Source organism: Hyperolius riggenbachi, chromosome 10 (assembly GCF_040937935.1).
Source record: "Hyperolius riggenbachi isolate aHypRig1 chromosome 10, aHypRig1.pri, whole genome shotgun sequence".
In the NCBI taxonomy this organism is placed as follows: domain Eukaryota; kingdom Metazoa; phylum Chordata; class Amphibia; order Anura; family Hyperoliidae; genus Hyperolius; species Hyperolius riggenbachi.
The window spans coordinates 243,229,414-243,244,848 of NC_090655.1; the positions used below are offsets into that span (position 1 = coordinate 243,229,414).

Below are 15,435 nucleotides of genomic sequence, written 5' to 3' on the forward strand. Positions count from 1 at the left end.
TATATAACCTCCATGGTTTACTACTGAATAGGTGCTGGCTTACTAAACAGGAAGAGCCAAGATTACAGCCCAGGTCTCCTGTGTCAAAGGCAAAGCCCTTAACCAGTACAATATACAGCCAATCGGTATACTTATGATGATCTATAATAATAATTTGCAAGCTGAATGCTATGATTCTGTCTACATGTCCTTCTGTACCTTGTCCCTCTGATTAGTCGACGTGCACCAGCACATGCCTGCTAAGCGAGATGGCGTGTGCGGAGGCATGGTATGTGCAATGGCCAGAAAGATTGAGCATGCACTCCTGCCCCTCACAGCGTAGCTTTCACCAGGGCCGGCCTTTGACCTGAGCGACCGGTGCGATCGCTCAGGGCGCCGCCTGGCCGCATGTGTTTTTAATACGGAAGATGCGGCCCCGACTGGGTCCGTCTCGCTCCGCCCGCCCCGCCCCCTGGTGCCGCTGCTGCTGGGGGTGATGGGGCATGGGGGGCAAACATGCACGTGCGGCCACTGTGATGGAGGGTGGAGCCGCAGCGGGGGAGGGCAGCCCGACCTCTCCCTCCCTTCCTCTCCTGGCCACCCTCCGTGCTCCCCCCTCAGACTGCAGCAGAGAGAACTATTCACCTCCCTGGTTCCGATCGCCGGCGCCTCTCACTTGCCGCTGGTCTCCTCTTCTACTGTACATAGTTACTGATACACACTGAACTTCCTGTTAAGCAGGAAGTTTAGTGTGTATCAGTGACTATGTATAAGAGGAGACCAGCGGCAACTGCAAGTGAGAGGCGCCGGCGATCGGAACCAGGGAGGTGAGTTGTTCTCTCTGCTGCAGTCTGAGGGGGGAGCACGGAGGGTGGCCCGGAGAGGAAGGGAGGGAGAGGTCGGGCTACCCTCCCCCGGCTGCGGCTCCCCCCTCCATCACGGGGGGCACCTACCTAACCTATACTGGGGCAGCTACCTATCTAACCTATCCTGGGGGGCACCTACCTATCTAACCTATCCTGGGGGGCACCTATCTATCTAATCTATACTGAGGGCAGCTACCTATCTAGCCAATACTGGGGGCATCTACCTATCTAACCTATACTGGGGGGCAGCTACCTATCTAATCTATACTGGGGGCACCTACCTATCTAACCTATACTGAAGAGGCAGCTACCTATCTAATCTATACTGGGGGGGAACCTACCTATCTAATCTATACTGGGGGCAGCTACCTATCTAGCCAATACTGGGGGCACCTACCTATCTAACCTATACTGGGGGGCAGCTACCTATCTAATCTATACTGGGGGCACCTACCTATCTAACCTACGCTGGGGAAGCTACCTATCTAACCTATACTGGGGCAGCTACCTATCTGACCTATACTGGGGGCAGCTACCTATCTAACCTGTATTGGAGGCAGCTACCTATCTAAAGTATACTGGGGGCAGCTACCTATCTAAAGTATACTGGGGGCAGCTACCTATCTAATCTATACTGGGGGCAGCTACCTATCTAATCTATATGGGGGGCAGCTACCTATCTAATCTATACGGGGGGCAGCTACCTATCTAATCTATACTGGGGGCAGCTACCTACCTAATCTATACTGGGGGCAGCTACCTATCTAACCTATACTGGGGGGACTTACCTATCTAATCTATACTGGGGGCAGCTACCTATCTAATCTATACTGGGGGCAGCTACCTATCTAATCTATACTGGGGGCAGCTACCTATCTAACCTATACTGAGGGCACCTACCTATCTATCCTATACTGGGGGCAGCTACCTATCTAATCTATACTGGGGCAGCTACCTATCTAACCTATACTGGGGGCACCTACCTATCTAAGCTATACTGGGGGCAGCTACCTATCTAATCTATACTGGGGGCAGCTACCTATCTAATCTATACTGGGGGCATCTACTTATCTAATCTATACTGGGGGCAGTTACCTATCTAACCTATACTGGGGCAGCTACCTATCTAACCTATATTGTAGGTACCTACCTATCTAACCTATACACTGGGGGCAGCTACCTATCTAATCTATAGCTGGGACAAATGCCTATCTAACCTATACTGGGGCAAGTATACTGGCTACCTATACTGGGGACACCTACATGGCTAACCTACTAACCTATACTGGGGGGGATCTATAGCCGGCTACCTTTACTGGGTCACCTATGCCTGGCTACCTATACTGGGGGGGACTTATAGCTATATGTCAGGAATCAGGATGGACGGAGGCACGCTGAGCCTCAGGCTGCTGCAGAGAAGCGCGCAGCACGTGTGCCACTCAGCCCTGTGACAATGTCCTGAGTGACGACGAGTCCTGCTCCCTAAATCCTGGCACCTACACTGGCACTAAGTCTGCAGACTGCTCTGCAGACAGTAAGAAGAGAAGACTGACCAGCAAAAAGTAAGGCTCCCCAACCTCCCTACGCTAAAGGGGGAATATGCTTATGCTGCTAGATACACCAATGGGGGAGGGGGGGGGGATCTGCTGCCTAAATACACTAAAAGGGGATCTGCGACTGCAAGACTAGTAGCCTTAGCCTATATACACTAAAGGGGGGGGGGGGGGGGGGGGGAATCTGGCAGATCCCCCCGACCCCCTTAGTGTATATAGGCTACTAGTCTTGTTTATGTAGGCAGATCCCCCTTTAGTGTTTATAGGCTTAGGCTACTAGTCTTTAAGTCGCATATCCCCTTTTAGTGTATTTAGGTAACAGAACCCCCCCCCCCCCCCCCCATTAGTGTATGTGTGTGGTGTGCTCACACGCAAAGAGGATGAATTTGGGGGGGAGGGGGCACCAAAATCTGGTTACGCTCAGGGCGCTGTGAAACCTATGGCCGGCCCTGGCTTTTACCACCTGCTAGCGATGTAAATAATACATAACTGAGTGCATGTGAATCCACAAGTGAGGCAGCAGTTTAGTCTCTGATTTGCTAGCCATGATCATGTGCTAAAACTGGATGTGATCACAGCAAATCAGAGCTTTGCAAATCTATCAACTGATCAAACAAATCGCATGCTTCTCCAAGAGTTCTCCTAGACATGACCAATAGCAGAGCAGTTAGCCTATTCACCTTCCTTTCCAGGACATACTTACAAAGTAGGAGGGAACTATCACATAGGCAGGAAGTGATGTAACCCATAGACCGGAAGTGATGTAACACACCAGGAAGAAAAGTTGCAGGAAGTAAAGAAGACATATTGCTGGAAGAGGTAATTGTATTATTCCTGTTATATATAGAGCAGAGCAGAGGTCGGGTGGACATACTTTGTTACAGAGGAGGTCATAGAACACCTGTCACTATCCTGATCATCCCCCTTAAAGTAATTTCGATACAAGAGACTTTTATATAACTGTTGTGTTTTGCATTTTACTAATGTTCCTTTCCTCCACTTCTGCCCTGGATTATGGTTATCTCACCTTACTATTAATAATTCAGCTCAGTCACATCACAGAGCCAAGACTGACAACATGCCCAACCAGTATAGCCATGCTTCCTCTGTACAAGACCCCCCCCCCCCCCCCCCCCCTGCCACTGCCATTATCCTTCAGTATGTAATGTTTTAATGTCCCCACTCTAGTAATGCCATTTCAAGTATAGACATGTCTCCCCAGTATTGCCATTATCCTCCAGTATCTAATGTCACCCCCACCCCAGTAATACTATTTCTCCCCTGTATAAACATTTTCACAATCCAGTATTGCTCCCTTCCCCCACCTCCATGTATCGTAGTAAAAAGAAGGATTTCCATGGATTTATAGCTAGCTGTCACAGTGTGCTCCAGTCCTCTGCTCCCATTAGCCTCAGTCTCTGCCTCTTCTTATATCCTCATCCATAAATGTGAGGAGAGAAGACCGATAGGAGGTCAGGACTGCAGCACGCTTTCCTGCAATACTCTGCATGGCCATACCACTCACAAGTGACAGCAATGGGGGGTGCTGGGGGAGCTTCTGTATTGGATGTTTTGCCACTGACAACTGTACAACCTAGATTATCTTCCCCTTATTATCTATTCAAATGCAGGAGCATCTTGTATGGATCACATGACCACTTCACTGAGAATGGACAAGGACCAAAGTCACACGACTGAGAGGATATTCAATCTCACCCTGGAGATCATCTACCTGCTAAATGGAGAGGTGAGGAGGATTCTGGGAGATCACATAACATATAGTAGTAACTCTTATCTCTATTCATAAAACCACTCACCTGACTAGAGCGGTGAGGAGGATTCGGGGAGATCATTTGACATTATTGTGGGTCTTTTGATACAGAGTTTTCCTCCATTGAAGTCTGGTGATTATGTGACCATCATGGTGCCCAAACCTCACTCCCTTATGTCTGAGAGACACTACAAGCAGAAGATTCTGGAAGTCACCATGAAGATGATGGAGCTGCTGACAGGAGAGGTGAGCGGTGCTGGCAATTATGGGACCTTGTTCAGTAACAACAAGGGGTGTGTCTGGGTGGTGACTGTCAGCAAAGTGGCGTAGTGGTTAGCGCTCTCGCCTTGCAACGCTGGGTCCCTGGATCGAATCCCAGCCAGGTCAACATCTGCAAGGAGTTTGTATGTTCTACCCGTGTCTGCGTGGGTTTCCTCCCACATCCCAAAAACATACAGATAAGTTAATTGGCTTCCCCCTAAATTGACCCTAGACTACGATACATACATAGACCAATGACTAAGTTAGGGACTAGATTGTGAGCCCCTCTGAGGGACACCTAGTGACATGACAATATATATAATCTGTACAGCGCTGTGGAAGATGTTGGCGCTATATAAATACTAAAATAATAATTATGTTTGTCAGGATGTCCCTGTCTGTTTCTCCATGCAGGAGTGGCAGCATAAAGGACACAAGGACGCCATGGTGGAGATTCAGCCGCCCCTCACATCACCAGGTAAGAGGAGACTTTCTTGTAAAAAGAGAGAGCAGTACGGAGGGTCCACCTAGATCCCCATCACCTGATAATCACATAAAGACAATTGGCCTGATGTGCTATGCAATGTAAAGTGTCCACGTGGCAGATTTACTATTACTAACGCAGAGGGAGCATCATTCGTTGACCCATTAGCACCATGTGTTGCTATGGGAACATGTGTGGTGCTAATGAGTAAATGGGGGATACTCCCCCGACATTAGTAACAGTAAAACTACCATGCACAGACAGTCTGTTACTGTTGTTTAGTGCATAACATACATTTTTTTATCAGTCATTGCGTGTGTGTTTCTTAGATGGATCCAATAACAGAAACCCACCCGAGAGATGTACAGGTCCTCTTTATTCCCATGATTGTCTACAGGAAGATCTCACCATCCCCCACTGTTATCAGGTAAGTGGGGCTAAGGCTAGGTTCACACTAGCCTTAAAAGCTCCCCGATCCAGCGGGTGGAAGCGCATGTGTTATACTTGTGACAAAGAGGGGCTGCGGATGCTCACAGAACCAGTGCAAGCCTGCCCATTCCCACTATGCTGTTTCCCCTCCATTCTGCATCTACTCACCTGTCGTCTGTGTCTTCTTCATAGGCTTACCGAACCTCCCGTGGCCCAGCATCTGCCTCCGTTTGCCCGCTATTGCTGCCATTGTCCAGGTCCTGGTTGGAGCGGTCGGCACCCTTTGACCCAACATACTGCGTTGTGCATGTACAGTATGTTCCCTTGAGCAGCACGTGCGTGCGTACAGCACACTGGGTTCCCGGCAAGCGCAGTCACAAGCCACCCAAGAGGACATACTGCACAGCACAGTACAGTATGTTCGGGTCAGAGGGCGCCAACCGCTCTGACCAGGACCTGGACAACGACAGCAAAAGCATGGGAACGGTGGTAGACACCGGGCCACATGAGGGGTGGTTAGCCTACGCGCACCTCCTCAAACACACACACTGGGTGTCATTTTTAGAATTTAATGTAGAACTTCGGTATCATTTAAATTCTCTCTCTCTCTCTTTTTGTGCACTTAGGTTGGAGAGCTGGTATTTGTAAGTGCTGTGGATAAAGGGGAAGAAGAGACATATGCGAGGAATAATCAGCAGTCTATGGAGGAGGGAAACATGATGAGGACAATTAAAGAGGAAGAAGATGAGACATATGTGAGGAGGGATCAGCAATATATGGAGGAGGGTGACATGATGAAGACAATTATTAATAAGGAAGAAGATTCATATGCGAGGAATAATCAGCAGTCTATGGAGGAGGGAAACATGATGAGGGCAATTAAAGAGGAAGAAGAAGAGACATATGTGAGGAGGGATCAGCAATATATGGAGGAGGGTGACATGATGAAGACAATTATTAATAAGGAAGAAGATTCATATGCGAGGAATAATCAGCAGTCTATGGAGGAGGGTGACATGATGAGGACAATTAAAGAGAAAGAACAAGATAAATATTTGAGGAGTGGTCAGCAGTGCATAGAGGGGGATGACATGATGAAGACACTTAAAGAGGAAGTAGAAGAGACGTATGTGAGGAATGATCAACATACTATAAAGGAGGGTGACATGCTGGGAACAATTAAAGAGGAAGAAGAAGAGACATATGTGAGGAGTGATCAGCAGTCTATGGAAGGGGATGACATGAAGACAATTAAAGAGGAAGAAGAGACGTATGTGAGGAGTGATCGGCAGTCTATGGAGGAGGGTGACGTAATTAGGACAATTAAAGAGGAAGAACAAAAGGAATATTTGAGGAGTGATCAGCAGTGTATGGAAGGGGATGACATGATGAAGACAATTAAAGAGGAAGAAGAGTCGTATGTGAGGAGTGATCAGCAGTCTATGGAGGAGGGTGACATGAGAGGGACAAATAAAGAGGAGGACACTGTTACAGAGGGCAGAACAGGTGAGTAATCAGCAAGCAATAAAGGGAACCTGAAGCAAGAAGTATATGGAGGCTGCCATATTTATTTCCTTTCAAACAATACCAGTTTCCTGGCAGCCCTGCTGATCTATTTGGCAAATCTTGTCAGATTTTACAAAAATGTCAGAAACATCTGATCAGCTCCATGCTTGTTCGACCCTCACCTGGCTGTCCTGCTGATCCTCTGCCTTTTAGCCATAGACCCTTATGGCTAAAAGGCAGAGGATCAGCAGGACAGCCAGGCAACTGGTATTGCTTAAAGGGAACCCGAGGTGAGAGGGATATGGAGGCTGCCATATTTATTTCCATGTAAATGATCAGTTGCCTGGCGGCTCGATTGATCTTCTGGCATAAGTAGTTTTTAAGTAGTCAAAACCCTGGAACAAGCATATGGCTTATCCAGTAAAACCTGAGTCAGCTGAGTCAGAGTACCTGATCTGTTTCATGCTTGTTCAGGGTCTGTCGCTAAAAGTATTAGAGACACAGGATCAGAGGGACTGCTAGGCAACTGGTGATGTTTAAAAGGAAATAAATATGGCAGCCCCCATATCCCTCTCACTTCTGGTAAATATAGAATAAATGTTTTTCTTAATTGTTGTGTTTCTGTAAGGTGGTCCTCTGTTAACCATCCCACTGAGGTGAGGGTAACCCTTAGAGTACAGAGTCTAAGTGAGCATTGGGTGTTCACCAGTCATGGGTTTCAGAGGCACACAAACAAAGAAATGCCACACTGGTGAATGCACTTTCTATAGTGAAGGGCGAGCAAATCAGTGAAAAGTAATGCAGTGGAGATGCCTGCAACTGAATATGGCAGCAACAATAGCAGTAGTGTACACGGCTCTGGTGGTCAGTGGGCTGTGTAGTGTCACACACCGAGATACCCAACAGTTCAACCACAATACAGTGAAAATAACAGAGGCCCTGGAGCACTAGTGGTAAAACTGTGCTTGTGCTTTTTTTATGTGGCACACAATTTGATATTAGTGTAAGTGGGCACATGTGCCGCTCTGTGCCAGTGTGCTGTCTGCGCACTAACACACAGACACTGAGAAATGCTGCAACACTTCAAACACAATTCAGTGATAGTAACAGAGGCCCTGCAGCAGTTGTGGGGAAAAAGGTGCTTTTATATGGCACACAATTCGATATCAGAGTAAGTGGGCACGTGTGTTGCTCTGTGCCAGTGTGCTGTCTGTGCACTAACACACAGACACTGAGAATGCTGCAACACTTCAAACACAATACAGTGATAATAACACAGGCCCTGGAGCACTATTGTGCTTGTAGTGGGAACTGGGCATAATGGTGCCTGTGGTCTGTGGACACATACACAAACAACACAGCAGAAGGATGAAATAGCCCTTAGAAGGGCTGTTTGGTATGATTACACTGCTATCAATCAGCGAGGCTCAAAATAGACAAGCCTAACTAACGCTTTCCCTTTCTCCAGCAATGTCTCTCCCTTCTTCTCTCTAGTCCAGCTAAAGACAGACTGGAGCATGGCAGATACTGCAGCGTATTTATAGAGGACGGGGTGGGGGGGGGGGATCGGTGAGGGAGTGCAGGCTGATTGGCTACCATGTGCCTGCTGACTGTGATGTAAGGGGTCAAAGTGCTGGTCGAATAGCACGAATACCTGACCTGCGCAGAAAACTGCTCGCAGGCTAACTATTCGGGCCATCTCTACTCAGCCCTATGTTATCATATCCCCCCCCCCCCCCTTAGACTGTAAGCCTTGCAGGGCCCCCCCTCCTTGTGTATCTGTGCACTCTACTCACAGAGTAATGTGAACCTTAATTCCTGATACTATTACTCCAGTGTATGATATGGCATTGTGTACCTTATTGCTTATTGTCTGTTGACTGTCACTCCCATTATCAATGTCTGTAACCTTATTTATTGCTTAATATGTTGGCTCTATATAAATGCAGTTAACAATAGCAATAGGAAAAAGGAGGGTGGTGGTTAAGAGGGATATTTAAGGTTAGGATGTATGTCAGGTATCAGCAATGCCTAGTGATGTAAGGATCAGTGGGTGCCAGTGTTAATAACTTATCAGCTCGCCCATAAATTATTAATATAAAATATTAATAATCATTAGACGTCTGAAGCGTCACCCTTCCTAACCCTGGCAGAAGTTCTGTGGACACGCCCGCCCCAGCTTAGCAGCCACCTATTAGGTGCCGTGTGGTGGGCCATGGCAACTGAGGTGGGCATGGGCACCGTGCTTCGAGACACTTCTGGCAGAAAACGCCACAACCTTTTGGCTGGGAAGGGGGGGGGGGGGGGGTGGAGCTTCAGACGTGTAATGATTTATGGGCAAGTTAGTGACTTATTAACCCTACCACCTGTAGATTCTTGAATCACTAGAGCTGAAGTTTACATTACAGGTTTAATAATCTACAGGATTTGTACTCCCTAGGTCCTGGCACACAACACCCTTCCCCCCCCCCCCGGTCTTTGGTTAGAGTAAGGCTACAGGTGTGTTAATGTGAACCTGAAGGGAAAAAAGTAACCAATTTGGGTAATTACTTAAAGTGTACCTGTCGGGCATAAAATAAAAAATCAATTCTTTATTTTTATCTGGTAAACAAGTAATAAGGATGCTAACCAGGCAATCCAAACGTTAAAATCACTATTACTTTTCTTGTTAATAAATGATCATCCCCCAGTTTTCCTCAGGGCTGTGGAGTCGGAGCAATTTTGGGTGCCTGGAGTTGGAGTCGGGAAAAAAAATGCACCGACTCCTAATGAATTTAAACTGTAATTAAAATAGAAAATATGATAAAATGTTCTGTTTCTCAGTTAATAGTCATCATAAATAATTTACATATACAGTAATAGCTGTGCTTAGTCCACAACAATTAAAGAAACCAATCAAAAAATAGTTACTTGTGCTGCTTCAATAAAGCAGTCCCCGTATTTTTAAAGTCAGATATACACATCTGATTGTGACTATATATATGATGTGTACACAGGAATCTCTTATATATACTAAATAACATATATGCTGTAAAAATAAAGACTACGGTAATGTGTAGCCGTGTCACTAATAGAGATGGTCAATGAGATGGAAATAATTCTGTGTTGATGCTGATTTATGCAAATGTATGCACTCCCTTTGCTCATGAAATCAAATCATTTAATATGTTGTTAAAATTTGGTTTGGTGACTACGAATTAAAGGGTACCTGAGACGGATGAAAAGAAAAGTTTTATACATACCTGGGGCTTCCTCCAGCCCCCTTCAGGCCAATCAGTCCCTTGCTGTCCTCCTCCACCACCTGTATAAAACTTTAATTTCATCTGTCTCAGGTTTACTTTGTTACACAGTAGTACTATACTCTACATATGCACTCCCCACAGAGCTGCAGGGAATCCACTGAGAATGCTGTGCACATTGAACACAGAGTTGTTGTCTATCACCCATAAACCTGGTTCAGATTGTGCATGAAGAATGTGTAATAGAGGAAGAATCTCCTCATTCCCCTGCAGAGTACCTGCACATCACTTTTACATGTACCCACAGTTACATTGCCTAGGGCCTGATAGATGTTCTTTGTTCCGGTCTGTACCTTTTACAAGTACTCTTACCAAGAAATAGTTTTAGTCTATGACTAAAGGGGATAAATATGACAGTTTACATATCCTTTTCACTTCAGTTGTCTTTTAAAATTCCTAAGCGTTGGTAGTTAAGAGACAAATTTCATGTTACATACATTCAATCAACAAGATTGTAATATGCAAATTAGAGGAGTCGGAGTTGGTGGAATCCTAAACTGAGGAGTCTGTGCATTTTTGTACCGACTCCACAGCCCTGGTTTTCATGACTCTTATTTGGTACACACAAAATTTGGTACACAAATAGGAAGTTGCAGGGCATGCTGGGTTGTCCTTTTTTGCTTCTCTAGTTCTCAGACTTCACTAGTGCAGCCTGAATAGCTGAAGCCACTTTCCCTCCTGTTTTCGCCCCCCACACCTCTGTTCCTCTCTGACTGGCCAATATTTCTCATGCTGAGACAATGCACTTTCTATAGAAAAGAGCGGACAAATCAGGCAGAGGAAAGAAAGGGAGGAAATTACATCAGAATTAACTTCAAAATAGCCACAGTTAATATGGGAAATGCTAAGAAGGATTTTCTCTTTTTTAACTGTAGAAAAATCACTAAAATCAAAACGTGGACAGTGCAATACATATGTTATGTAAGTAGAGCAAGTATTTATCTACTCATATATGTGTTCTGTTTTGTTTTTTCTGAGATATTATGGCTGACAGCTCCTCTTTAAGTAGATGGAAGTATCTGGATCCTCTAGAGCATACATGTCAAACTCTGGCCCGTGGGCCAAATCTGGCCCTCAGAGCCATTAAATTTAGCCCTCAAGGGGTTCTCCCACTTTGCATTATGTTTGGCCCACTTTAGATCACCAGGGAAGCTATATTGGAAGTGAAACCCTAGAACACCAGGGAAGTCATATGGGAAGGTAGGGGGAAAGCACTAAACACTAAGGAACTGTATAGGGGAGGGTGGGGGCCACTAGACACCAAGGATCTGTGTATGGGGGGGAGGGCCACTATTATTATTATTATTATTTATAAAGCGCCAACATATTCCGTGGCGCTGTACAATGTAAGAAAACAAACAAGGGATACATAATGATACAGACAATGATATACATCAAATATGAACACTGATACAAGATACAGCACTGCTGATTACAATTTGATTTAACATGATGACTAAAATGTATAAATGTCTAACAGTGTGCAAGCAATTAAATTAATAACATTCCATGACACAAAAGGGTGAGAGCCCTGCCCTTGCGAGCTTACAATCTAAAGGAATGGGGTGGAAACAAGAGGTGGGGATGTATACAGTATATGTACAGGCAGTACTGCCTGTCCATATACATATAGACACCAGATAACTGTATAGGGGAGTGAGAAGGATCACTAGACACCAGGGAACTGTATAGGAGTTGGAGGGGAGTAATTGGACACCAGGGATATACATAAGGTGGCCAGTAGACATTGAGGTTGGCCCGCGGGTAGGTCCTAGTGTTCAATGTCGGCACTTTTATATTTGAGTTTGACACCCCTGCTCTAGAAGCCATTCCAGAGCTGCACCAACCCCAAATGCAAATTGTATGTTTCTTATCAGATGCAGCTGCTGCATTTGCTCCATTTCCAATCTGCATAAACTTTGCATCAACTTGGAATTTTTAGCATCCCACTGACTATCCCTAATGATAATTATTCCTCCCCTCAGAATTCTCTAACAGGAAGTGATGATGTTTCTCTATTTGCAGGGCGGAGTCCCGGCATCAGGAACCTCTCAGAGACTCGCCTCTCTGTATCCACAGACTGTACAATGGATGATGATGTCATTGGACAAGAGTCTCCTGCAGTTACCCTGGTTACCCCAAATATTCCCCCAGACTCTCCTCACCTGTCTAATCCCGAGGCACCTCATACCCAGCAGAGCTCTCCCCCTGCTGGAGGGTCTCATTCCTGTTCCACATGTGGGAAATGTTTCATTCAGAAGTCACATCTTGTCACACATGAGAGATCTCACATTGATAAGAAGCCCTATTCATGTGCTGAATGTGGGAAACGTTTTGGAGATAAAGGAAACCTTGTCTATCATGAGAGATCTCACACCGGTGAGAAGCCCTATTCATGTAGTGAGTGTGGAAAATGGTTTGAATACAAATTAGACCTTGTCATACATGAGAGATCTCACTCTGGTAAGAATCAATATCGATGTGCTGAGTATGGGAAATGTTCTGTTCAGAAATCACATCTTGTCAGACATGAGAGGTCTCACAGTAGTGAGAAGCCCTATTCTTGTGCTGGGTGTGAAAAATGTTATGTTCAGATATCAAACCTTGTCATACATGAAAGATCTCACACTGGTGAGAAGCCCTATTCATGTGCTGAGTGTGGGAAATGTTTTGGGTATAAATCACACCTTATCTCACATGAGAGAACTCACACCGGTGAGAAACTGTATTCATGCACTGAGTGTGGGAAATGTTTTGGAGCTAAAGGAAACCTTGTCAGTCATGAGAGAACTCACACTGGCGAGAAACCCTATTCCTGTGCTAAGTGTGGAAAATGTTTTAGAGTTAAAGAAAGCCTTGTCTATCATGAGAGGACTCACACTGGCGAAAAACCCTATTCATGTGCTGAGTGTGGGAAATGTTTTGTACTTAAAGCAGACCTTGTCAGACATGAGAGAACTCACACTGGTGATAAACCATATTCATGTGCTGAGTGTGGGAAATGTTTTGGAGCTAAAGGAAGCCTTGTCAGTCATGAGAGGACTCACACTGGCGAGAAACCCTATTCCTGTGCTAAGTGTGGAAAATGTTTTAGAGTTAAAGAAAGCCTTGTCTATCATGAGAGGACTCACACTGGCGAAAAACCCTATTCATGTGCTGAGTGTGGGAAATGTTTTGTACTTAAAGCAGACCTTGTCAGACATGAGAGAACTCACACTGGTGATAAACCATATTCATGTGCTGAGTGTGGGAAATGTTTTGGAGCTAAAGGAAGCCTTGTCAGTCATGAGAGGACTCACACTGGCGAGAAACCCTATTCCTGTGCTAAGTGTGGGAAATATTTTAGAGCCAGAAGAAGCCTTGTCTTACATGAGAGAACTCACACTGGTGAGAAACCGTATTCATGTGCTGAGTGTGGGAAATGTTTTATACAGAAATCAGATCAGCTCAAACATGAGAGATCTCACACTGGTGAGAAGCCATATTCGTGTGCTGAGTGTGGAAAATGTTTTGTACAGAAATCAGCTCTTGTCAGACATGAAAGAGCTCACACTGGTGAGAAGCCATATTCATGTGCTGAGTGTGGGAAATGTTTTGGAGCTAAAGGAGGCCTTGTCAGTCATGAGAGGACTCACACTGGCGAGAAACCATATTCCTGTGCTAAGTGTGGGAAATATTTTGGAGCCAAAGGAAGCCTTGTCTTACATGAGAAAACTCACACTGGTGAGAAACCATATTCATGTGCTGAGTGTGGGAAATGTTTTATACAGAAATCAGATCAGCTCAGTCATGAGAGAGCTCACACTGGTGAGAAGCCATATTCCTGTGCTGAGTGTGGAAAATGTTTTGTACAGAAATCAGCTCTTGTCAGACATGAGAGGGCTCACACTGGTGAGAAGCCATATTCATGTGCTGAATGTGGAAAATGTTTTGTACAGAAATCAGCTCTTGTCAGACATGAGAGAACTCACACGGGTGAGAAGCCGTATTCATGTGCTGAGTGTGGGAAATGTTTTGCACATAAATCAACTCTTGTCAAACATGAGAGAGCTCACACTGGTGAGAAGTAAGGATCAGTGAGACAGCTTTTCCTTAAGTGAACCTGGCCTTGCCTCTTAGTGGCTGCTGCACACTGTGCTCCATATACCTGACAGAGCTGGAAGTAGGGAGGATGGAGAGCAGCAGCCAATAACAGGCTTGCTCAGTTTCGCTTATCCCTCTATCATTACCGGTGAGAAGCTCTATTAATGCACTGAGTGTGGGAAATGTGATGACCGTCAGTGTTGTTTTACAATGTTTCCTTTATAAAGTGCACATGGATGGAAGCATCTTTACCCAGAATCCCGAGGACTCTTTCATGCTTCTTAGTGAATTGATGTATTGAAGCCTTAAAGGGAGGGTCCCTTTAGACTGGCTTAGACTGAACAGTGGGAAAAAAAAAGAAAACTGGCATTTTCTGGGGCTTCCTCCAGCCCACCGTAGCCCACGTGACCCCTGGCATCCTCCTGGCCCATTCTGCAGTCCCATGCGGTTCTCTAAAGACTGAAGGAAGGGGCTAGGAGGATGCCGGGGACGTCGCGGGCTACGGTGGGCTGGAGGAAGCTCCAGGAAAGGCCAGTTTTCTTTTTTCTGCCATCTCCCAGGGTCTCTTTAAAGTCCCTGAACTGAGGTGACATCTACTAAGCCTAGTTAGAACTTGGTTCACTTTTTATTTTATTTTTTTTCCATTGCATGGTTGTTTTACACATTTTAGCTTTATTGATTCCAGCAATTATATAAAAAAAATATTGCAATCGCCAAATGTGCCATACAAAAATCAAAGCAAAGATGTAATTCTACCAAAGCGGACAGTAATAGCTAAAATGAACACAATACAGTTTGCATGGAATATCACAGTGACATATATATGAACATGTTGGGGTTTTACTAGCTGCAATACAGCTCAGACTGAACTAGCAGAGAGGTCCGTAATGAAATCTCTAAACAATAGGCCCAAATCCTTAAAATCAGAATATATTCATCTTAGTTTTCAAAAAGTTTTTATTGAAAAATCTTATGCAAAAAGGCATTAATTGCAGTCTACAAAATATATTTTCACGATTGAAAAGGTATTTGTAGAATACAAACGTATCAGAAAAATACAAACTATCTCCATAATTTCCATCAAGAAGAAAAATGATAAACAACAGAAAAGAACAATAAAACAAAGCATAGAAATAACAAAAAGAATAAAAAACGTTAGTGTGGTTATTTTCAAAGTTGTAATGACTTAGAAAGGGGTTATTAG

The 15,435-nt window shown here is 45.0% G+C and overlaps 2 protein-coding genes across 2 annotated transcripts in view; both read left to right on the forward strand.

Moving 5' to 3' along the window:
- Positions 1-6,167, forward strand: part of LOC137537021 (gastrula zinc finger protein XlCGF48.2-like) — a gene marked incomplete at its 3' end in the record, with an annotated part of 54,269 nt that extends 48,102 nt beyond the window's left edge. The window contains exons 2-6 of the mRNA XM_068259177.1: positions 4,030-4,145; positions 4,281-4,415; positions 4,845-4,908; positions 5,244-5,341; positions 5,970-6,167. Of these exons, the coding sequence (XP_068115278.1) occupies positions 4,041-4,145; positions 4,281-4,415; positions 4,845-4,908; positions 5,244-5,341; positions 5,970-6,167 (600 nt within the window). The remainder of the gene's footprint in view (positions 1-4,029; positions 4,146-4,280; positions 4,416-4,844; positions 4,909-5,243; positions 5,342-5,969) is intronic.
- A 123-nt stretch (positions 6,168-6,290) lies between these two features.
- Positions 6,291-15,435, forward strand: part of LOC137537022 (uncharacterized) — a 135,884-nt gene continuing 126,739 nt past the window's right edge. The window contains exons 1-2 of the mRNA XM_068259178.1: positions 6,291-6,849; positions 12,174-14,214. Of these exons, the coding sequence (XP_068115279.1) occupies positions 6,345-6,849; positions 12,174-14,214 (2,546 nt within the window). The 5' untranslated portion in view covers positions 6,291-6,344. The remainder of the gene's footprint in view (positions 6,850-12,173; positions 14,215-15,435) is intronic.